Source organism: Erigeron canadensis, chromosome 9 (assembly GCF_010389155.1).
Source record: "Erigeron canadensis isolate Cc75 chromosome 9, C_canadensis_v1, whole genome shotgun sequence".
Classification (NCBI taxonomy): domain Eukaryota; kingdom Viridiplantae; phylum Streptophyta; class Magnoliopsida; order Asterales; family Asteraceae; genus Erigeron; species Erigeron canadensis.
Window position 1 is genome coordinate 15,024,518 of NC_057769.1, and position 24,911 is coordinate 15,049,428.

A 24,911-nucleotide genomic window follows, 5' to 3' on the forward strand; every position below is an offset into this window, starting at 1 on the left:
AAAGGAGTCTTTGCATGAAAATAGAAAATGTATTCAATGAAAAAAACTTATGACAATGAAAGAAACATTTGTATTTATTTCTTACTTTTTCTTTTTTTACTTTTAGAAAAAAACTTACAGATATATTATTTAAATTTTAAAAATTTACATTGTACTAAAATTGGAGTGGAAACCGTTCACACTGCCCCATGCTACCTCCGTCCATGTGTGTATTGTTCTAGAATTTGGGGAAAATGGTATTGTGGGTAGGGGGTGTATTGTTCTGAGTAAAATTTCGGAGGAAGTGAAGTGGTGCTGATAAGTGAAAATTTGCTGATAATGATGGTATTGATGGAAGAATGATATTAGTCGATACTAATTGTAAACATATACGAGTAACATATATTGTAGATCTATAACTCAACATATGCGATACTAGCAAAACAACGTCTTAATTTAAGTAAAAAACTAGACAATGCAATTGACAATACAAACCAGTAGGGAACATGTTCCAAATCCGACAACTAGCCATCACTGCGATTTCAGAACATCTAACAAGAAATCTGTTATGACAGTCTCATAAGAAGGCAATTTCTCATAACCCGGAAAGTAATTAATATCAATCACCAAATACCCACTTCCATTGTGACAATCTCTAACCATATCAAAATTAAAAAGACGCAATCCTAAAACCTCCCTCATCCTTTTAGCCACATTCGCAACAAATTCCGTCGCAGGCATCTCCACTGCATCACTAGCCATTGCAGAATTCGATATCTGCGAAAAACACAAAACACCCTCTGATTCCAACGACATTTTCTTCCGCATTTCATCGGATATATCAGCCAACGAACCTCGTACTACACATTTCACGTAATCACCTGCTACATAAACCTTAAATATAACACCTCCATGATTCACAAACTGCTGCAAAACAACCGGGAATTCGATATCGAGTTTAGTCAGCCCTTGTTGATTCAACACCAAAGACATGTTGTGTGAGTTGGTGCTCCCATCTGCAACAAGTGGTTTAGCAATAACTGGGAATTTTAATTCAGGATTAATAATTGACAATGTTGAAGAATCTTCAACAATATGCTGATTTGGGATGTTTAAGTTTGGGATTTTGAGCTGATTTGGTATGAATTCTAGCATTGAAATACGGTTATGGAGGCGTTCAATTTTCGAAGGCGGATCGATGATTATAGTAGTTGGGTTTTTGAGAGTGTAATCATGGAGATTAAGCTTCCATTCGTTAGTTTTGATTTTGTGAAGGATGCAATGGAATGGAGATTGTTGAGTAAGGGGTTTGGATGTGTCAATTTTGACGAAATCAATGGCGGCGTGATGTTTGGCGTGATTGATCAAATGTGGTGTCATGAAAGAGGACAGTTTTCTTGTAGATAAAGCGTAACCCACTATGTATCGATCACGATCTGGGGTTATAGATTCTGCCATGTTTACTGTTCTTTGAATAGACTGATCAGGTGTTGTTGGTATAGAGATAGGAAGATGGGTATGTACCCAGGTTCGATGGATCTACATTTACATTTCTTATAGCAAAGGGAGACACTTATCTAAGTTGTGTTTGACTATTTTAGCCACGTGGTTTACTCAATTAGTTCAGGCTTTTGTATTTGGGTTGAGGCTCAAGATTTTATTTTTAAAGTAAGTGAAAAAGTAGAAAACCGAAGAGGGAATTTGATGGAATCTGATTGAATTGGAATTGACTTTCATTCTTTAATGCGTTTGGTTACACCGGGAATCTCATTCCATAGGAATGCAAACATTCCATCATTTGATGGAATCTCCATTCCTTGGGGATGGAGGAAGGAATTTCATTCCTTCCATCACTTGAATTTTCAAAAAATCAAAAACATTCCGTCAAATTCCATTCCTTCAAATTCCAATTCCTTTGAAAGATTTCATTCCTTCCCAAAACATTCTGTGAACCAAACGCGCCCTTATAAAAAAAATAAAATGAATTTCAAACAAAAAAATAATAATAAATTCGGAAATTTTAACTAAAAAAAACTATTTTCATTTTCATTTTCCATACTAAAAAGCTTGTTTTAGTTTATTTAGTGAGTGGAATGGAGGGCGAAAGTGAGACCTAGGAAAAAGTAATATCCTTGGCGTTTAATAAAATTTAAAAAATTAAAAGTGTGGAAAATAAAAAAGCGTTAATCAAATTCACTTATGAAATCTATATTTTGGAATTTGTAAAAAAAAAATAAAAAATTACTAACCTAATTGAATTTTTTCGCTTACTTAAAAATCAAAAATGAAAATTAAGTGGTGTTTTCCACAACTAAACACCATCTAAATAATTTTAGTATTATTTGAGATAGTTTACTAGTAAAGTTTATATTAGTTTAAAAGCAAACAAAAATTATATTGACATATTTAAACCATCTTGAACCACAATTTATTTGTTTTACGAAACATTTTCTTATGAGCGTCAGTGCGTTGTTCGGTGTATTGGGATTTCTGAACAGTTCTATAAGAAGAGTTAAAATTTACAAATAGCTAGTTGGTCACAACGATTTTTTTCCCAACGCTCTAAATGTTGAGTTCATGTTTCAGCGGTTTCGTATGTATCCGTGAACCAAAACAAAGATACATTTTGGTATAAAATTATGTCCTTATTTAAGGAACAACGGTCTCAAACAAACAAGACAAAAGATTCGTTGAATGGTAGATGAGATTTCATACGAAAAAGTCTCTGAAATATATGGAATTTACACATTGTTGCTACAATAGAGATGGCAACGTTTATTCCACGCAAGCCGAATACAAAGACGTCTACCGAACAGGGAAATTCACTGCAAATTGGCTCATTATTACCGAAATAATGACCTGCTTCTGCACATCCACTATAATGTATCATTTATATCCCCAGAATCTTCAAATAATATTTCAAATGGATAAGTTCCAATGCTATTTACTTATTGAAGACTAGATCGATCCCAACACTATATACTGCTCATGATCATGGTGGGTTGACTCAATGGGAAGTTGGAAATTGGCCAGTTATCTTATTTTTTGGAAGATAAACAAATGTTAATTAACTCTGACCCTTGTGTACGTTGTATTATCGGTAGAAACAACAAAATAGATGCCAATCCAAGATTCCCATTCTTTAAAGATCCTTTAAGCCAATTAGAATTAACCATGAGTTTAACTTGTTATCAGCTGCAAAAACCAACAAAATTATCATTCAAGTATAAATAAATTAAACGAGACATTTCTGGATTAATTTTGTCTAACTAGCATACATAACATACGTTATCCAAAAGAGTTTACTTGGAGCAACCATTATAATTCAACTAATTATAACAGGCACACAATTAACCGATCTAAATTCTACAAGCAAAAATTACAATCAAACTGAGAACTAAGTCGATACACCCAAATGATATTACCCAGCAACACATATATATAACCCAAAAAAACACCAACAAAAAAAATGAAAACAAGCAAAGAGAGATTGCTACAGGAAACCCATAAAACCTACCACAAGACCACTAAAAACAACCACCTAAGAGTAAGAGTGTAAGACTACCAAACAAACACATCACTGTTCTTTCCAAATCTTTCCAGTAACTCTGAGCTTCAATTCCTTCCTATCACCCCCAGAAAAGAAAAGTGCCATATTCCTTTGAATAATAAGACCATCGAAACTATCACGAACTTTTCTGTGACTATCTCTTATGCTTCTTGGGACTCCTTGCCACGTCATCTTCCTTCCATTACCTCCAACCTCAAGACTGTAGCTGTAATTCTTTGCCTCGTCGTCATCACCCATAAATCGCAGAAAAGCAATATAAACGGGTGCCATCCCAAGCTGGAAGGCCTCAAAATGTAGACAGAAGTACTGACCGTAGCAACTAAATACCTAGATACCAAAAGAGAGTTAATGCATCTGTGGGTATACGGCGGTTTAGGAAACTTTGTCGTATAGAATATAAGTCGGCTTTAAGTCAGATGGATAAATTACAAATAATTTTTTCAAATGCTAGGTTCAATGTTTGTTCTGTGACTTCCGTATTCATATTAGATAACTATTTCGATAATATTTAACACAATGATATACAAAAATACAGTATATCTAGCATGGTCAAACCCGGCCCGTACTGAAAAGTTACTCATCTGATATGTTATGTTAATTAACCTGGCTAATTGACCTATAGTTTCTCCTCTGGGAAGCCTGTTTAAATGCAAACCCACAGAATCAAGATCATTGGGTTCCCTTAGACGTGTAAAGTGTTATACAATCACCACAGAATTGCATACATGACATTATGACATATCAACAACTTGGTTTAAAAAGGCATGACTAAGCGCTAAGCAACCCTAGGCTAATGACAAATCCCAAGATCTTACTCTGGGTAATATTGGTACAAATGGGGACATGAAGCTGCTCTTTTAAAGACCATTTAGTGAAAAGCACATCAGAGGGGGGACGGAATCGGACAGGATAATTTGGTTTGAAAAATTGACTCATATATACAATAAAGTGTGTATATGAATGTGAAGATACATAATGAACACATTTAGCAATTATCTAGTCTTGACTCTTAGATGAACTACTACCTAAACCTAAGACACTCAAATTTTTATGTATAATTATGCATGGTATAATGTGAACAAAGGCAAATAAAGACAGACAATATTAGACATACCGTAAGCATCCACGTCGCATTCTCAACCTCGTGAGGGTTTGATTTGACATAACGATGATTAAAAGTACTGCCATTATGCATGTCGACTTTATGGCCATCTTTTAAATGGGATACTAGATAAGGGATATCACCAACAACTGTGCATTCTGAGCCCGCATAGGGACAATTATAGGGTCGGAATACACATTGAGATTCGTGTTTTAACTTGCTGTAGTACGGATAGATTCCAACACACCCGTAACTCTGATATTTACAAGGAAGTTCAAGAGACGCAGCTACTTTCTCAAGTGCAAGACATCTAATGTTTCCAAGTTCATGTCTGCATGTCGGACAACGGTTGTGCACCCGAGGTTTGCAGCCAGAACATAATGTGTGACCATTTGAGCACTACAACAAATAGAAAAGTATAATGTCATACAGATTGCATGTTATCCACACCTTTGTGACTAGTGTGACAATAGTAACATCATTTTGTTTACAGAACTACATGAAATAGTACTCAACTGCGATAAATGTTGATAACAAACTTCCTTTTCACCCATAAAAACACTAAAACTTGCTATAAAATCTTCAATATACCATGCAGGCAACCAGTTAAGAAACACCACATCAAATTAAAACCAATGATTTCAGCTGCACTGAATAGTCATTCACCACATCAGCAATTTGACCTGGTGAATGTAACTTAACTCGTAAAGTATGAATTTAGGTTTTTATGGGTTAAAAATAAACTTGGTTACTTTTAATGCAGTAACCCTTTGGGTTTTTTTATTAGTATTTTCAAATAAAACAAAAAAATCCAGCATGAGATTGACATGCTTATATCTAAAACAAAGTAAAAACATAATTTACAGAATTCTGTATAGCTGCATAAAAAATGTAATAAACTTTACACACTGTGTGACCAACTTTAAAAACCTCTATTGGTACTCAACTCTTGTTTCTTTACAATTGATGTTTGTGATTTGTGTCACCTTCAAACAATAAGATTTAAGCAGATGGTTGTCTTGAAAAAACTCCTAGTTACCTTAATTCACTACCAAATTAGAAAGAGGATATCGAAGAACATTTGTCTTTCCTAGAAGCTGAATTACAGCAAGATAAGAAGACACATAATGATCTGATTTTGGGCAAAAGGGTCGTGTAAGTGTGTAACCACGCATATTAGGGAAGTTGGTCTTTGTTATATATTCTGCAAGTGTTGGCGTGTGCTTAATGCAAAGTTTGTGACTCAATATGCTGAATCCACCAAGAGAATTAAGATGCTACAAGAAAAACTTGGGACTCTGTTTCACATTGTTCAAAGAATGATTTGGATCCTGGAATCAAGATCGTTTCAATCAACACCTTGACGACCAGGTGTTATTTTGGGGGCGGAGTAATGATTGACCCTTATTATTATTATTAGCAGATTGTATTAAGTTATTATATACGAGAGTAAGTACCCGCGCGTTGCGGCGGTGAGATGGTGGGACAGATAGGTCATAAAGTGTAATAGGTCATAGAGTGTGATAGCCAAATGCCTTAACCGTACGGGTTCCGCCCTCGGATTTATAAATTCGTCGAAAGTATATCGAATGACATCTCTAATGAAAGAGCATGGAATTTTAAGAACACCCATATAATTTTTATAATTTATTGATGTACGGTTTTTGAGATAAAAGATTTTGAATAAATGATTTATGGAGGAGAGAGAAAAAAATGATTGGTTGAGATTTAAGGAGAGAGAAAGGGTATTATAGTTATTTGAAGTAAATATATAATAGATATGAGGACATTTTGGGAAAGTAAATGTTGAAACTTAACATTTAAACAGGGGAATTTGCTTTATAATATAGTATAGATAATTTTATTTAGAGATTTTTTCTAGTTAGGAAAGTATTGGTAGGATCCTATTTAGTTAGGTAAGTCTTAACTCTTAAGGAACAAGTTTGGGATTATCTATATATAGGCCTTTATAATTGTAATAAGATTATGAATGAATTGAGTTAAATTGAATCTTAGACTTCTTGAAAATCCCTGAAGATTCTCAAATTACAGGAAGAGACCGGTTACTTCTTGAATTCTAAGTATTTATATTTATTTGTTTAGTACACATCATAGTTTAGTGCGCTTTCATGAACTAATCCCTTTCGTATAAAAGAGGCATTTATGAAACAAAAGAGGCATTTATGAAACAATACCTGATGGATAGGAGGGTACATGGCATTCAAGCAAACTGGGCATTCTAAAAGGTCACGAACACTACTAGTCCCGAGTTGATTAGCTTTTGAAGCATTTGGAGCAGGATCATGAACATGTACAAGTTCCATTACATCCATTGAATCTTCAACTTGAGGAGGATCGATGACCTCTGGGGTATCTTGCATGTCATCATAATAAGATATTGCAGACATAATCTGCTGCTATTAGCTTTACCAATGGCAATAATATCAATAAATTAGACATGAGACATATTTATATCATAACATACTTCAATAACCATGTAAAATTGTACTTTCTCCACGACATAAGAAATCATGTATGGTATACAAATAAGCACAATATGAGTAAATTTACAGTGTGTAATTTCAGGATTGCATATTTTATAAGTGGTTATTGTTAAAAGCAAAGTTAGGGAACTCGTGACTCGGGATCAAATCGGCGAGGAGGGGAGTCAGGTGTTTTTAAAATCTCGGATTGGAATCAAGGAGAACCCAGCTTGGGCTTTATATAGAACAATTTAAATATTTGAAATTATATGTAATAAAGTTCAAACTTATAACATATTTGAAATATTTGAAATTGTATAGAAACATTAATATAATACTCCATAGTTCAAACTTAATTGTTTGGAAACATAAACTTACACCAATTTATGAGTTTATTAAACTTTTTTTAAAAGAAAAAAAAAGACCAAAGTTGACCCGAGTGGGACGAGTCTTAATTGTTGACCGATTTGACTGAGTTTGACCAAAGTTGACCAGAGTCTTAAATGTTGATCGATTGTTAGTCTGATCCAGCCGAATTTGACTCGTGGAGCCGTGGAAGAGCCAATCCTGATCCCGAGTCCGAGTTCACGTCGTAGCCGGCCGAGTTTTACAACACTGGTTACGTGTTCAAAATAAGAACCCTCAATGCTGCTTAAAATAGTGTTTATTTGAGTGTAAAATAAACAAAATTGTGTTAAGTCTTTTATTAAGGCAACCGAAAACACCCTCATGTTAAAAGTAAAGTAGTGGACTTTAAAATGTGAAATAGGCAACCGAAAACACCCTCATATTGAAAGTAAAGTAGTGGACTTTGAAATGTGAATTTATCTTGTTGATTGATCTTAAATTTCAACGTTAAGAAGTATATCGCGATCTTGTTGACATGTCTTACACTCTTACTTGGACAAATTTAAAGTAATTTAGAAATGCAAGTGTTATACAATAACATAAGCAATATAAGTGACTATCTAGCAAGATTCATCATTCATAATGAGAGTCATAATGTTTTACTAAATGATAATTGGCATGGTTACATCTTACTCAGGTGACATGAATGGTAATCATAATGATCATCAGAGCCATGATGGAAATTCTCACATCTCTTAGAATCTTACTTATCTCATCCATATTCAATTACGTCTACTTGATTTGGAAAAACTATTAACTCTCAAATCCAGTAGTATAAAAGAATTGAGGTTTATTAAATCCATAATCCAGAACAACAACAATTAACAACAACAATACTTAAACCCGTCAAAGGCAGGGTATGGGGGAAGTGGGATGTATACAGTCATGCATCTAAAAGACCTCCGTCAATGGCAAGGTATGGAGAAGTGGCATGCAAGTGCGGGTGTGGGTGTGTGTGCGCGCCACGCACATTCTATAATAAAATAAACATCAATTTCCACTCCAGCAGATAAAACTCAAAACTGAAACCAGATTCATAGCACGTATTTCAAAGAACGAGCAGCTTAGGAACCAAATTACCTCCAAATTGTTTACAAATTAAAAGGGTAACAATTAATCTTATACAATCCACATATCGGATAACCGACCCACTATCAGTCCCCCCAATTGGTCCCACATCAACATTAGAGAACTGAATTAATTGGGTTGGGTCGATAATTAAAGGGTCATGACTCATGAGAGAATAAAACAGAAACAAATACATACACCTGGTAAGTAAAAAACAGCAAAAATATTCCTTAAAATTCCGATATTACAAAGAAAACACATACACCGACACAAATACATCAATAATGAATTGAAAAATAAAGAAAAACGGAAAAACAGAGGGGGTAAAACAAAGACACAACAATACTGATAATAAAAACAAATTATAATAACAAGAATAATTAATAAGAACAACAATAATAATAGTGAAGAATGAAAGTGGGTACCTGTAGATAGTAGCAGCGAATATACGTTCAAAAAAAAAAAGTAGCAGCGAAATTGAATGCAAATTCGGGGAGGTGTAACTGAAGATATTAATGAATTTATTAAATTGGGAATATAATAAATATAAATATAATAGAAAAATAAATTGTGAAATTGAAAGCTAAATGGAATTGAATGAGCAGGGGGAAGGAAAATAGGAAGGAAGAGAGGCGTGTATTTTTTTGACTTCGGAAAGGACAAGGAAACATTCATTCAAATTAAAGGTCGGTTAAAAGTAAGCTTTGGGGGATATTCAAGACGACGAGGAGCGTCATGCGTGTGCAGTAAATTGTTTTGTCCTTGCATTCCACTACCATCCACAAACAATTGAATTAATTGGTGGAAAATAATATTCTTATAATCAATCCTCTTAAAAAAATTTTTAATATATCCACTTATTAACACATGAAATACATTAATTCTCATTCTTAATCTCACCCCTTAAATTTTCACATGTCACAATCCTATTAATTAGAAGGATTTTTAAGATAATGAGTTAGGAGGATTGATCATTACCCTTAATTGGTGTAATTTTAATAAGAGCAATGCTATAATGACAAAAATAATTTGTTGTAACTTTGAATTTTGATTATGTAATTTCCTAGCACCTTGCTAGCATGTGAAATAAAAATTCATCTTTATCGTTAAAAAGACAAAACTAGTGGGACCAAACCATTGAGTCTCCCTCTAGTTTCTCTCTCTAGAGATCTAGATCTCAGACTCCGGCTTTCTTCTCCGACGAAGCCGTCGAGATAATTTTTTTTAAAGCGTAAAGCCCTAGGTCGGAGGTCCTTAGTAAGCAGCATCTCTACCTTTAGTAGGGGTAAGGCTGTCTACGCCATACCTCCTTCATACTCGGGCGCTCGCTTGGATTGAGTATCGTTGTTGTTTTTTTTTTTTTTTTTTTTTTGAATGACAGTTTTTGTGAGAATCTAAACTATATCTTTTGTTTAAATTTGACTTTCATGGTCACGACACAAATACAACGATGATGGTGACGACGTGATGATGTCGATGGATGGTGATAACAATGGTGATGTCAAATGGTGTAGATAACTAGTGTAAGGTTGTTCGATTTAAAGGGTTGAATAGAGATGTTTATAATATAAGGAACAGATAGTGCAATTTAATATTAAGGTTTTGGTGGTGATTTAATTTTCATGTATCCAATTTTACTAAACTTTCAACATGGTCTATATATATATATATATATGGGGAAAGAGAATATGAGGCTGTTAGGCACTTAAGTTGGGTGAAAAACCTCTCACGTACCTTTTTTAACCATAAAAAACATAGGGGGCCAAACATTTATTCAAAATATTAAAATATTGGTATGTGAGGGATTTTTCACCAAAGTTGGATGCATAACAGCCACATATAACACTCCGGTGAGAACACTTTTAAAATAAAATTGGTGATAACACTTAAAAACATCATATTGATGCATTAAACGTCCATAAAACTAACATAATGCATAACAAATTATCATTATTTGAGTGTTTAACAACACATTGATCCGTCAAAGTTGAAAAAATCACGTTTTTTGTTGGATGCATCATTTTGATGAATATGCATCCAAGATGGATACACAAAACAAAAAAGAACATGATTTTCTCTATTTTGACACACCAATGTGTTGTTAAACACTTAAATAATGATAATTAGTTATACACTATGTTAGTTTTATGGACTTTTAATGCATCAAAATGTAATTTTTAAGTGTTCTCACCGTGTTCTTATTTGATTGTTCCCCTATATATATATATATATATATATATATATATATATATATATATATTGCTTTGCTTGTTGTAGCCCTATTTTTAGGCTTGGTAAGCGTAAGCTATTGTTGTAGGCTCGAGAAGGGTAGGCTCGCAACTTCGCTCAGCAGAAGAGCCTGACATTCTATTTGTGACAACCGTCATCTGACCGTACTTTCCGAAATACTTTTCTAGTCATTTTTAGTTGTTTTGTTATGTACATCGTTAGACTCTAAGACTTTATCATGGAATAAATGAATTTATGTTTGATTCGGGCTTTATGAGCATCTAGACTTTAGAAAAATTGTACGTGGACTTGAGAACAGGAGGAATACTAATTGTCTTGTGGAAATGCCAAATTTAGTGAAATACTTAAAATTTAATCAATTAAAGATTTAATTAATAAATATAGTCATATTTATATCCGTTAGAAAGCTATTAAAAAGTTACATTCAAATGTGTCGACAAAATGGGGGGGGGGGGTTTGGAACATCAAAACCTTAGAAACCCTAACCTCTCATTTTCTCACTTTCACTCACACACTCTCCCTCCCTCTCTTTCTTCTCTTCTCCAGCCGTTACCCTCTTTTTCCTCTCAAAAACCGATCGGCCAAAAATCATACCACCACAAACCATCATCAATCTTCTTAGTTTCTTCATTTTTCTTTAAGTTCTTGGTAAGTCACGATTGGACTTAAGGTGTTTTGATTGTTAATATCAAAAAAATCACGATTCTCCTTATTTTTTTAAAAATCGGGTGTGAATATATATATATATATATATAAATGTGGATCCGAAAAGTTGTTACAAATACAATTATAAATCGGCTTTACTCATTTTTTTCTTCAAGGAAATTTGAAATCTCTTCCATATATATATATATATATATATATATTCGGCTAAATATGTATATATATATATATATGTATAAATCCAAAATATTTAAGTATGTATATATATATATTTTCGATGGTTTGAGTGTTTATATCTTTAAATCCGATGTCTTTGACAAAATACATATGATTTGCAGTTATATATATGTATAATCCGAAATCCCTTCAAATATATATATATATGTTTTCGGTTGTTTAGTGATTTTGCTTATAAACATACCCGAAATCCCATTAAATCCGAAAAGTTATTCACTTATTTATATATATTCGGGTATATATTTGTGTATCTTGGTAGATCCGAAAAATTATATCCGAAAACTTTAAGATCCGGATATTATAGATCTGAAAAGCATGTTCTTGTTTAGATTTGGGTTGTTTCCTGGCATTGGCGGTTCATACATAATCATACAAATCGAAAACTTGTTTAATCCGAGTTTATATGTGTTGTTTTGGATGATTTCGGTTAGAACTTGAATAAATACGAAGGTTAATTGCGTTTTTGGTCTTGGAAATCGATTATGGTTCATAGATCCACCAGAAATCTTGATTTTCGTTCGGTCAACGTTGGTCAAAGCCAGTCAAACATGGTCAAAGGGCAGATTACCATTCTTGTTTAAATTGATCATTTTGATAAAGTGGGTCAAAATTTGGATATTATTTGGTATTTTAGTCAAAATTAAAATTTTAAATAAATAAAAATTTTATTTCAACTAATTGATCTATAATAAAAAGTAAATCTCAAAATTTTATAATTTAAATTCCAATCTTCATAATTACGACATTAGTATGGATATATGTATATAAATATATACATAAAGACTTATTAGACATAACTATATATATATATATACAAGAGTTAAATAGATATAGACATATGTATATATAAAAGAATTAAAAATTTATATGGACATATGACTTTACATATATATATATATATATCTAAAAGGACTTTATAAGGACTAAATAAATTATACATTTGTATAATAATTATCAATGACTCATCGGACTTAACATATTTTATGATAACATTCCATATAAATATTTGACGAAATATAAACATGAGACGTGACATTATTATTGGACAATTTACAAGGACAAAAAGATGATAATATATATATATTATGACATATGACAAGACATAATGGCATTCTTAAGACACTAGTATAGGACATGGACTTGTACAATTAAGTAAGTACTTACTGGGTGATTTGTGAACAGTGTAGGACTTTCAGACACTTAGTGTACGTGCTTCAGGTGTATTTAACTACTCGTGTCCTTGTTCGTTCATCTAGGATAATTGTGCTTGTGCTGCTTTCAGGTGAGTTTCGTAGCCCCTCTTTTTACAAGTTTGGGGTGGAAAGTATACTTATTTTCAAACAGTTTTGTCGATCTCTGTTTTATGTTCAATATTGAGCCTGTGCGTATAGAGTTACTTGTGCCATTTGACGTGCTTTGATCTTGTTGTATGTGTGTGATTATGTGTTGGTTTGTTGTGCTTTGGACGTACTTATTGTATGACTTGAGACTTTGGACTAAGGCAGGTACCGTAAGGCCGGACTTTGAGACATTGATGCATTTGGACTTATTATGACGTAACTCTGCTCATTATATATTTAACTATTACTTGTTTAGACTTAAAAGGATCGACAAAAGACTTATTTCTTTTATTAGACTTTTGACATAAAACCTACGAACTCACCAACCTTTGTGTTGACACGTTTTAGTATACTTTTCAGGTGCACAGGTTAATCAGGGATAAAGACTGCTATGCTAGGCTGGACTTCGGAGATTAGTGCTCCTTATTTATTGTCAGACTTTAAGGCTACATGCCTTAGATTATTTCTTTATGGTCTCGTTTGTAATAAGTTATTTTAGCACTGTTATGACCTTGAACTCATTTTTTGGGAATATATTTAATATATTCTATTTCATTTAGTAGTATCTATGTAATTCCATGTCGTGCTGTACTTTTCATGACACCTCATGTTTCCACCAACGGTGGGGTGTTACACTATTAGTCAAGCGCTAGCACCCAATCGGGCTTTGAAGGGATAGGGAAAGGAAGAAAAGCAAGATGGTCACTTCTTTTAGAAATATGGCTATTAGTCTTAAGCCTCGTTTGATGGACGGGTAGTCTCAATATATATATATATAGGCGCTAGGTATTGTAAAACAAGTATTAAAGTGAAACAAATAAGATAAGATCTTGACCCTTAGATCATGGTTAAATCAAGATGATTTTCATGATGCACGGTGATTTTCAGTGAAGTGAAACCTATTATTTTATTTGTTTTACTTTAATACTTGTTATAGGTAAAATAAAATGCTACCATGTGTTAAATGATTGTAACATCTTAAAATTTTTAGGCCAATGAAAATTAACCTTTATTATAGTTTTGACAATAAAATAGTTTCCTAATATTTTAGTTTTGTATGGGATTGTTGTGAAAACGTGTTTCAGCACGTTCCCGGATCGATTAACACGAGATCTAACAATCATAGATGTGCGGAATCCGTCTATGATCGTCTTTAGGGTTAATTAATGATTATCATGATAAACACACACGAAGATAATAAGAACTGGAGATCAACACAAAAATACTATCATTAATCATATGATTACAAGATGAATCCGTATGAACAACATCTACAATGATTACGGATTACAATCATTGAGACGAATCGTGATAGTTTGGGCGGTATCTCGAGGTATAGATCTCTACCTCGAGAACCTAGTGAATGACTCTATGTTGCAACTAAATCATCAATCTAAATTCGTGACCTAAGACTTATATTTATAGGTTGTACAAACAGACTGGGCCTTATTAACTTAATAGTTCTTAGCCTTTTAGAATTATTGCATCGGACAACAGATTGTGCACTTTATGTGCTCTAACAAACTCCCCCTTGGCCGGTGCAATCAATTCTTCACAAACCGATATTAATTATAGAAAGTCTAAATGAATAGCCTCCCCCTTAACTTGAGATATCGGATCTTCAATGTTGAGACTCGATCTTCTGAAACTGCAATCTCATCTTCAACCTGCAAAATCTCTATATCTTCATGAAAACTAACCAACCTAACACTTCTCGCTGTAGTTCTCCCCCTCAGTAGTAGCACCTCCAAATTAAACATCAGCAATCTTCCACCCTAGGATTTATTGCCGGAGACTCTGCTCATCTTGCTTAATTGGCATGTAATGGCGGAGTTGAATTTCCAACAATCAACATCAAATCAATCAGCTCTCACAAAAATAAGAAACTCTGTAGCTTGAATCACAAACTGTAGTATCATGAATCCTGTCTCAACTAGCAGTGTCTGACTCTGTCTTGTATCTTCACAACTCTACCAATCACCCGAAGCCTTTCTAATCAGATATCCTCTTCAGTTGTATACGCTGCCATACACAAAGATCTTTATCTTCGTGACTGCTCCTCTCAGTCACCTGATATCATCTTTATGTCTTGGAATATAGATAAGATTCAATTTTCAAATACTCAACAACAAGTAACCAGCTTCATTGCACCAACACTTCAACAGTTCAAACCGCTATATCAAAAAGATCAACTTCTAATAATACTCCAATAATAACATGATGATCTTCAAACTCGAACATTATAATACTTTAATCACCATCAACCGTTAAACTGAATGAATGAACAGAATAACCTTTGATCTTCAATGAATGTCGAGTAGTTCATATTTTTGCTTAGAAATACCGAGGACTGAAAGTTTTATCCCCCCCCCCCACTTGTGATACCACTTGTGAGTCCCTCGATAGCTATAGATCGCTCTCGAGATCGTCTATGATTATGTCGTGAGTGCGGAATCCTCACGAGATAACTAGTTTGATTAGTAAACTGGTATATCGCTAATTATCAAGTAAATAATCAGCCGTATTGTGCTATCTTCGTTTCTATAAGCTATAGAACGAACTTAGGTGTCTGGAGTACTTGTATGTCGAACGTATATATTATCTTAGGGTATTCGTTCGTATATATATGTTTCAGGTCGAACTGGGCTTGCTGGGCTTTGTTCTTACGAACTTAGCTGCCAGCCCAGCTAACGAAGTTAATCTTCGTTTGTACCAAACGAAGTTTATCTTCGTTTGCCTCTAACGAAGATATACCTTATCTTCGTTAGATGTAATACTTGGTTATATTCCTAAGTGTTTCATCTTAAGGAATCCTAACACATATTATGTTTATACTTGTATATCACACAACAAACATCATACATAACACATATATATATATAACTCCAAAACATGTAATCGATCATTACCAAAACATAAAGTCCATAATCTATCAATTACATATATAGATACGACATAAATTAACATAATGTCTCAATCTAAACAACATATTAAATCTAAGTTGCTGTTGTCACATCAACGTGCATCAACAAACTCCCCCTTGACAGCAGCACCTTCGATTTCTTAGTCTTCAAAATCTGATCATTCATCAAACAACAATCTTTTGCTATTTGCATGAATATCTTCATGTAAGCAGAGCTGAAGTATCTTACGATATCTACTTTCTTCATGCTTCCAAAATGGCAAAAACGAGCACTCCGTATCGTATAACTTCCTCAGATCATTTCTTGAGAAGTTCACCAGCTGCATCGGATCATAAACTCTTCTCAACAAAATCTGCTTCTTTGAATCTGCATACATTTTGGCTTCACCAGAATTTCGATCAATTTCCCAATTATCCATCTTGTCCAAGACATCTTGTGCCCATTTCTTGGCAGGAACCTTGATCATGCATTTAATATCATGTTGAACAAACTCAACTGTTTTTGATCTGGTTTAACCACTCTTTTCTTCGATCTTGGCTCAATCTTAAATTGTGGTTTATCAGAATCTTTCATGTTCTTCCTTAACCAAAAATCTTTTCTAAGATTCTTACCAACAACGTCAGCTAAGCCATCATCACTTGGATTGATAATCCAGTTATTTCCAAGCTCATGTAAATCTTCTTCACACAAACTTCTGAAATGTCTCTCACACCATGCTAAGTACTGACAACCTTCTGGTCTTTTAAGCACAAACAACTTCAATTCATCATCATAAAACCAACTCCAGATGATTGTCTTGTACTTTGCAGCATCTTTATCTGAGATATGAGTCCAATACAAATTCGGTTTCCACGTTTCCCTATGTACTATCCAATCATTTACTCTTTTCTCGGGAACACGTCGATCCACAATATGTAATGAATCATCATCTCTGAGAGAAACTGGAAAATCATTTGAATTGAATGGTCTTGTCACATTAATCTCATATTCAGATGGAATCGACACATCACCATTCTTAGCATACACAACAAAATGTAGAACTTGAGTTAGGCTGCTGAATGGGACTTGAAGCATTCTTTCTCTAATATCTGATCTCTGCTGATCCAACACTCTATTTTCTTCAATCAACGGATCTTCAGGAATTGAGTCCCACACTTCATCAAACCCATAAGGCTTCTTGAATATATCTAGATTTGGTTCAGGGACAAATTCGCCTTCCTCGAGCTCATCACCATCAAAGAATAAATCTGTATAATCTGGATCATCTATTTAAATTTACACAAAATGAACACCAGAATAAAAGAATAAACATAATAATTATAATAAAGATGAAATGTACTTGTATTAAAATAAGATAAATTACATTTTCATTACATAAAATGTCATAACTTATTACACACAATCAAGTATACATTCTATCTATCAATCTTTATCATAGACAAAATTAGAAACCTGAATCACGAGGAGCACCAGAAGGACCAGCACCAGAACCAGAAGCACCTTGCTGAGAAGTTTGAGAAGTATCACCTCCTGTCTCCCCCTCGATCGCTGCACCCTTTCCTCTATCTTCAACTGGGCGAGAAACATTCCTTGCAGCAGCATTATCAGCATCATCATCGTCATTGACAATCTGCAGACCTCTTCCGGAACTTCTCCCCCTTGATTCTTGACCCAGTTGATCAAAAATGTGAAGGCAGCGCGAGTAGCAGTGAGATCTGACTCCAAAGTGCGAACTCTGGTCTCCAAAAGATCAACTCGATGACCAAGAACAGGAACAACAGCAGCAGTCGGTCGTCGAGAATCAGGCATTGCTACAGAAGAAGCTTCAACAACACGTCGACGCTTAATTCTGGTATACTGAAGATCAATACTCCCTTGCCTCTTTGCTGGACTAACCGAACTTGCTCTGTTTATAGGATCTTCCATATCCTCAAAAATCTCACGTAATTCAGAGTCATGCTGAGCTGCAACATCAGGATCAATCTCAGCAGCAACAGCAGGAGTGGAGACAACTGAATCTGAAAGAGCAGGAATGGCATGACAATTCTTGCTTCGACGCTCTCTATGAAACGCAACACCTTCTTGATCAAACGACTGATGCGAATGATCAATTTCAGAAGCAGCGGTGACATCATGAATCAGCTTAGTTCGACGTTCAACAGCAGTAGAATCATCTGTGTCTGTCGCATTTGTAGTAGCAGAACCGTCGAAACTATCAACATCATCTCCATCATTTCCAACATCCAAACCAGCAGACTCATCCCCGGAGTCATCATCAGAACCATCAACAGAATCATCCGAACTTTCAGAATCACCAGACTCAGAATCGTCATCAACATCATCCACAAACATATCATTCTCAAGACGAGATCGATAGTTTGGATTAATCAGGTGACCAAAAAGTGGTGGATCATGAAGACCAGCCACATTACTCGTATTGGCTTCAAGATCAGCAAAAAGACGCGAAGGCCAAGCATGAAGAACGTAGCGAGGACCTTGGTCATAGTCTAAGTCTGAACAAAAATGTCTAACGATAGCCATCACAAATCGAGGATACAGAAGAAATCGCTTTCTCCCCCTAGCATTAATCTGATCAACAAACTCTTGATAAAAATATCGGGAGAAAGGATAAGGGCGATTATATACCAAAGCAACCATCTGCGACGCAATCTGTGCAGATAGTTGATCAAAGCCAGCCTTGCGATTGCTCAAACAGACAAGCAATGCATACGCCAGATACCTCCATCTTCCCTGAAAACCACTCTTGTCAAAAGGAAGTTTGACCTGGCCAACAAACCCCATTCTCTGAAAGCAGCGAAGAAGGAGTTCGAACTCGTAAGTCATTTCAACATCGTCCTCTTCTTCTACGTCTGGTTCTGCTCCTAGATGCAAAATAGTGCGGAGCGACTCAACATTAAAATCAAATGTTGTGCCTTTTAGAATTATTGCATCGGACAACAGATTGTGCACTTTATGTGCTCTAACAATTGGTAATGTTCTGCCTCTATTCGCACGAGGAATCAATCTAAGAAACTGTCGTGTATGTTTGCTGAAGTTAAGGATACTGGGGCAATTACTTGGTACTTGTATTACTGCTTTATCTCTTAGGTTGAGCCTAAAAATGTTGGAATGGCTCTTAAGGAACCCTCATGGGTTGAGGCGATGCAAGAAGAATTGGCTCAGTTTCGAAAGCTTGAAATATGGACATTAGTTGACTTACCTCCGGGTGAATCTCCTTTAACAACGTGTTGGGTTTTTCATTGTAAAAGAGATGACAAAGGTGTAGTCACTCGCAATAAGGCTCGATTGGTGGTTAGAGGATTTGAGCAACAAGAAGGCTTTGATTATGATGAGACATTTGCACCTGTAGCTAGACTTGAAGCTATTCGATTATTTCTGGCATATGCTAGTTATAAAGGTATTAAGGTGTATCAGCTTGATGTAAAGAGTGCCTTCTTGTATGGAGACATTAAAGAAGAAGTGTATGTAGAACAACCTGCCGGGTTTGAGGATGCCGACTTTCCTAATAGAGTATATCGTCTCGATAAGGCTTTATATGGTTTACATCAGGCTCCTCGATCGTGGTATGAAAAATTGTCAACTCATTTGAATGAAAATGGCTTTACCAGAGGTTCTATAGACAGCACGTTGTTTATTAAATGGAAAGGGAAGGACTACTTGCTTGTACAAGTTTACGTCGATGACATCATTTTTGGTTCATCTGATGACAATATGTGCAAGGAATTTGAACAGAGCATGTGTAACACCCCAACTAAGGCGGAACAATGAGATGTACAGAAAGTCGAGTATTCAAAACAAAGGATTATAAATAACATTCACCATAGTTTTATTTGATAAAAGAATTTACAAATGTACAAGCATGTGAACCAATTTCCAAGTACAAATGCGTCCACCGTACTTGAATATTAAGTTCGCGAAAGAAATAACAAGCACATGAAGTAGTATACTACAATGATCAAGGCGGATTCCATTGCCTATCACAAGGTTTGATCTTTGACTCCAAAGGGCAACACAAATAATCATGAAGCATATAAATCCTCAATGCTTAAGCTTATTTCCTGAAAAGCATGAAGAAAAAGTGTCAACTACGAAAACGTAGTTGGTGAGTGCATAGGTTTTTATAAATCTTGGTACATCACCGTTTTAATACTTAGAAAAACTGATTACTATTACATTTCGAAATATCCAAACCATATGATCGACAAAATTTTCATATCATGTTATCAAGTTTCCAAATACCATAATGTCATATCAAGACTTGGAGAATCTATAGTAAAATTTCAGGTTCTCATTTGTCAAATCATCATGAGAGAAAAAGTATATAAATCGATTAATCGTATATCATATCAAAATCATTCGGTTACCAAAATCATTTCAATATCACCAATTTCCATGAATATTTCCAATTCATCCTTTGATAATCATTTGTTCAACTCATTATAACCCATGTAAATAAATCCTTGTCATATGACCACAAGGGTCTAATTCCATTATCTTAGATGAGTAAATGCTTGAGCCACTACTACTACCATTTTATTCAAGTCCGATTACAATCCAATAATTCAATTCATAGCACAAGCTGTCAATCAAGTGCCGTAATAATAATAACAATGATGATAATGGGTCGTGCCATGGAGACGCCCGATTATCTTAAGGTAGTTAGAACACCCGGGGGCCAGACTAGAAGTGGAGGTTATCACGAAGGCAACCAACCTTCCAACGGTACGCTTTGGGTGGGCGGACGAAACCTAGTTGCGCAACTAACTAACTACAGGCCTCCACTTTCGGAGTAAATAGTAGTGTACCGAACGCCGCGGTTTGACAGAACTCAAGCTCATCACATAAATCCTTTATTTTCATGAACATACGAAACAATTTTATTTCATACTCATATATCAAGAATCATTTCATATAACAACTCTCTTTCAAGAAACATTGCATATATAGAAAGTAGTTTCATTTATCATGCTTTTCACCCCTAAAGTAAAACACGTAAAAGAGTTTGAAAGGGGGCTATGACTCACCTTGATATGCCGCATATTATATTCACTTATCCAAAATGGGTACTTCCCATCAATCGCTCCATCATACATCCGTCACGTTTCTCAATCACATTTGAAAGCCAAGACTATCCCTACGATAGGACTAATACATGTAAGTTCCTATCTTAAGCCATCACTTAGAAATGCCACTTTCATTATATTGCTATCAATTGTGGAATCCAAGTATATTGCCAACATTCGCATTGTTTTGGTTGTAGCGATTGATGGTGTAAAATGTTACTTTAATTACATGCGTAGTTATAAGTTGTTAGATTTTTGGTAACTTGGCTTCATTTGTGGTTTCACTTGGCATCTTAGGTCATCATGTAGAAATATCGTATTAAGTTATGTTATCCTTGTTCATCATTTGTTGTGTAATCGATTTTAGCGTGAATTAACATTTGTGATATCAATATATAGCTTGGTTAACATAATTACTTATGTCAATCTCACTTAATTATCTTTGTTTTATTTTGATTACACTTATCTCATGAAATTCGTTTAAGTGTTATGGGCCATTATCAATTGGGCCTTAGGTGTCATGGGCTTTTAAATGTTTTGGGCTTACATTAGTTATTGGGCTTTACCTTATTTGGGTTAGGTGCATAATGGGTTATAGTGGTTATTGGGCTATAGTGGTTTTTGTGAATTTTTGGTGAATTTTTAGATGATGTTTGGTGTCCGTAAAAATTATCCAAACACGAACTGTCCCGAATGGGCACTGCTTGCGACATCAGAAGTTTTATAAAAGTTCTTGATGTTCTGATTGTTAGAAAAATCCCATGATTTTATTTTAAGTTCACAACACATTGAAATTACTTTCCACCAAGTATGACTTCCTGGAACTTTATGGATTAGGAGATAAAAATTGTTAAAGTTTATAAAATATTCATACAAAATTACAGTTTTGACCAGTTTCAATAGAAAAATCATATCTTTCGTTTGGTTCAGTATTTTTGAGTAATTCCAGTTGGAGGTTAATCTTAACTCATTTGTCTACAACTTTTATTTTGATAGTCTTTCATGAAAATGCCCTCACATGCCCAGTTTTCCCGTTCAAAGACAGAAGATGGATTCTGTCAGCTTACTTTGTTTGCCCAATGCATGCCTTTACTTTATGGCTTTACCCAATACTTATTTTGGCAAACCCAATACATTTTGTTCATCCTAATTCATCTATTCATCTTTCATTAGTGTTTTCTCCAGATTTTATTTCATATTTTATGGACAAATCATGTGGTGAAGGTGATGAATTTATATTTGTGTTCTTGTGATTTCGGTTAGTGACTTTTATGCATTGTTTGGTCTTGAATTCTTATAAAATCCTTATTTCTTGTACTAACTTCATAAATCCCAGATTAATAACATGTATTTAATCATCAAAATATATATATGAAATCATCAATTAAAGACCCATCTCAAATCTCAAATCAAAACAACTTAAACTAGTGCAAATCCAAGCATGCATGTAATCATCTCATCATTTTAACAACAAATCTTTATCCAACTTCAATTCAACAACTTAAAAACATATTTTTATGAAAAACTCCAGAAATATATTCATCAAGATATATAAAAATATGACCATATTTCAAAGGAAAAATCACTTTAAAAGTTATTTAATATATAACAACACTTTTGGGTCTTAAACTTGTTGAATCCTTGAATCTTTTCTCTAGATCTTGACATGCAATATCATGAAAGAAAAGATTCTATCAACTTGCCCTCATCAAGTGTATATTCAAAAGAAAACTTGAAGATTCATAAAGAAAACATGAGTTTTTGATAAAACCTTTAAGCATAAACATAAGCAAGATTTAATCTAGTGAAAGGAGGGAAGATTATACCCTTGAAGAACACTTTTTGATGATGAGAATATGCAGCTTTTTGTGACCCTTAATGCCTCCAACAACCCTTGTTTCAACCTTAATATAACCCTTAAACTATGCTTGAATTAATCCTATGTTAATCTAGCCTATAACCCTTATTATTAATATGTGTTTAGATAGATTTCTCTTCCTTTATCTTCCTTGAGGGCTGCCAAAAATGAAGAGAGAAAGAGAGGAGAGAAAGTAGTTGTTTGAGTGTAAGAATGTGTTTGTGTGTGTGTTGGAAGAATAAGTGTTGGAGTGTTAATTGTATGGGGAGTATAAGGGAGGATGAATTTTGATTGGAGGTGTTGTATGGGGAGTGGGGAGGGCTGGCCATCAAGGGGGTTTTGAAGGGATTTTCTTATTTTTTTTGTATAAAAATAGTGTATATATATTGTAGTGTAAGTATAGGTTAAGTGGGTATTTATTTTGTAAGTGTTATGTTAGTTAAATGTAGGTAATTAGTTGTTTTGGTTAAAAAATATATAAGTGTATGTATATGTCATGTATATATGTATGTATGGATATATTCTTGTATTTTTAGTTGGTTACATAAGCTATTAGTTGTAAACTTGTATTTATTTTTAAGCATATATATATACTTACTCATTATTTAAGCACTTTATATACATATAACTTACAAATATTTTCGAGATGGAAATTTTTTATTTTCATGGCCATATTTACTTAAATTTGGTTTGGTGTTTAATTTGTTGGACAATTTATAGGAAATTTGGATTGTTATCTCAACTTGTGAGTCTTACATTATTGTTTATATAACTTAATTAGTTAACAATAAAAATTTTTGTTCAAAGGTATTTTATGAAGTTCATTTAAAACTAGTTTATTGCTTGAGATTATCTCGAATGATTCTAGTTATTGTTTATGGCATTTCTAAGGCATTTCACCGTACTAGAGGGCAATTGTCAATATGCCTAAATGTCTAGAAGGTCAATTTTTCCTAACAAACCTCTAGGGATAGATACCTAGATAAATATAAGTACGTTGTCTTAGTCGGAAAATGAGGGTTGTCACAGCATGAAGGCTAAGTTTGAGATGAGTGCTATGGGGGAATTAACCTTCTTCCTTGGACTACAGGTGGATCAACTAAAGGATGGCTTCTTTATACATCAGACCAAGTATGTCAAAGATCTTCTTACTAGGTTTCGAATGACTGATGCTAAGGATGTTGTTACTCCCATTAAGACTAATCATGGGTTGTGTCCTGATAAGCCTAATGATCCATACGTCGATGCCACTCAATATCGGGCTATCATTGGATCCTTGATGTATCTGACAGCCTCACGTCCAGATATTACCTTTGCTGTTTCTATGTGTGCTAGATATCAGGCTAATCCGAAAAAGTCACACTTGAAAGCTGCGAAAAGGATTCTTCGTTATGGGAAAGCCAAGCCTCGTCTAGGTCTTTGGTATCCCGTGTATGGTTCCTTTGACTTCGTAGCTTATACTGATTCGGATTATGGTGGTGACAATTCGGATAGGAAATCAACGTCAGGTGGATGTCAGCTTTTAGGGGGGAGAATTATATCGTGGCAGTGCAAAAAGCAGACATCTGTTGCACAGTCTTCCTGTGAAGCAGAGTACATTGCTGCTGGATATTGCTGTTCTCAGGTGCTTTGGATACAGCAACAATTGCGCGACTATGGTATGAATATCTCCAATACTCCTATTTGTATTGATAATAAGTCTGCCATAGATATTACAAAGAATCCGAAAAACTTTAATGTCACCAAGCACATAGATATAAAGTATCATTTCATACGTGACTGTTTTGAGAAAAAGCTTATGCATTTAGAAAAGGTTATTACTGATGATAATCTTGTTGATCTATACACTAAAGCTTTTGATGGACCTCGTCTTGAGTTGTTATATCAACTCAATGGTATGAAGAATGCCGAGTAGTTTCTCTCAAAGAACTTAAATGTATTTTT

The 24,911-nt window shown here is 34.4% G+C and overlaps 2 protein-coding genes across 3 annotated transcripts; both read right to left on the reverse strand.

Moving 5' to 3' along the window:
• Positions 1-375: 375 nt before the first annotated feature.
• Positions 376-1,547, reverse strand: LOC122582408 (inositol-tetrakisphosphate 1-kinase 1-like). The gene has a single exon (XM_043754798.1). It carries the CDS (start codon positions 1,435-1,437, stop codon positions 511-513), a length of 927 nt encoding a protein of 308 aa, XP_043610733.1. The 5' UTR covers positions 1,438-1,547; the 3' UTR covers positions 376-510.
• Positions 1,548-3,285: 1,738 nt separating this feature from the next.
• LOC122581663 (E3 ubiquitin-protein ligase DIS1-like) lies at positions 3,286-9,189 on the reverse strand. Of its 2 annotated transcripts, none has more exons than XM_043753909.1 (4): positions 9,037-9,189; positions 6,848-7,076; positions 4,665-5,051; positions 3,286-3,877 (listed from the first exon to the last, which is right to left on the reverse strand). In XM_043753909.1, exons 2-4 carry the CDS (start codon positions 7,058-7,060, stop codon positions 3,557-3,559), a joined length of 921 nt encoding a protein of 306 aa, XP_043609844.1. In that variant the 5' UTR covers positions 7,061-7,076; positions 9,037-9,189; the 3' UTR covers positions 3,286-3,556. The 2 variants fall into 2 exon arrangements, with proteins under 2 accessions (XP_043609844.1, XP_043609845.1); XM_043753910.1 differs by having other exon boundaries at positions 6,848-7,063; positions 9,037-9,188.
• Positions 9,190-24,911: the final 15,722 nt, after the last annotated feature.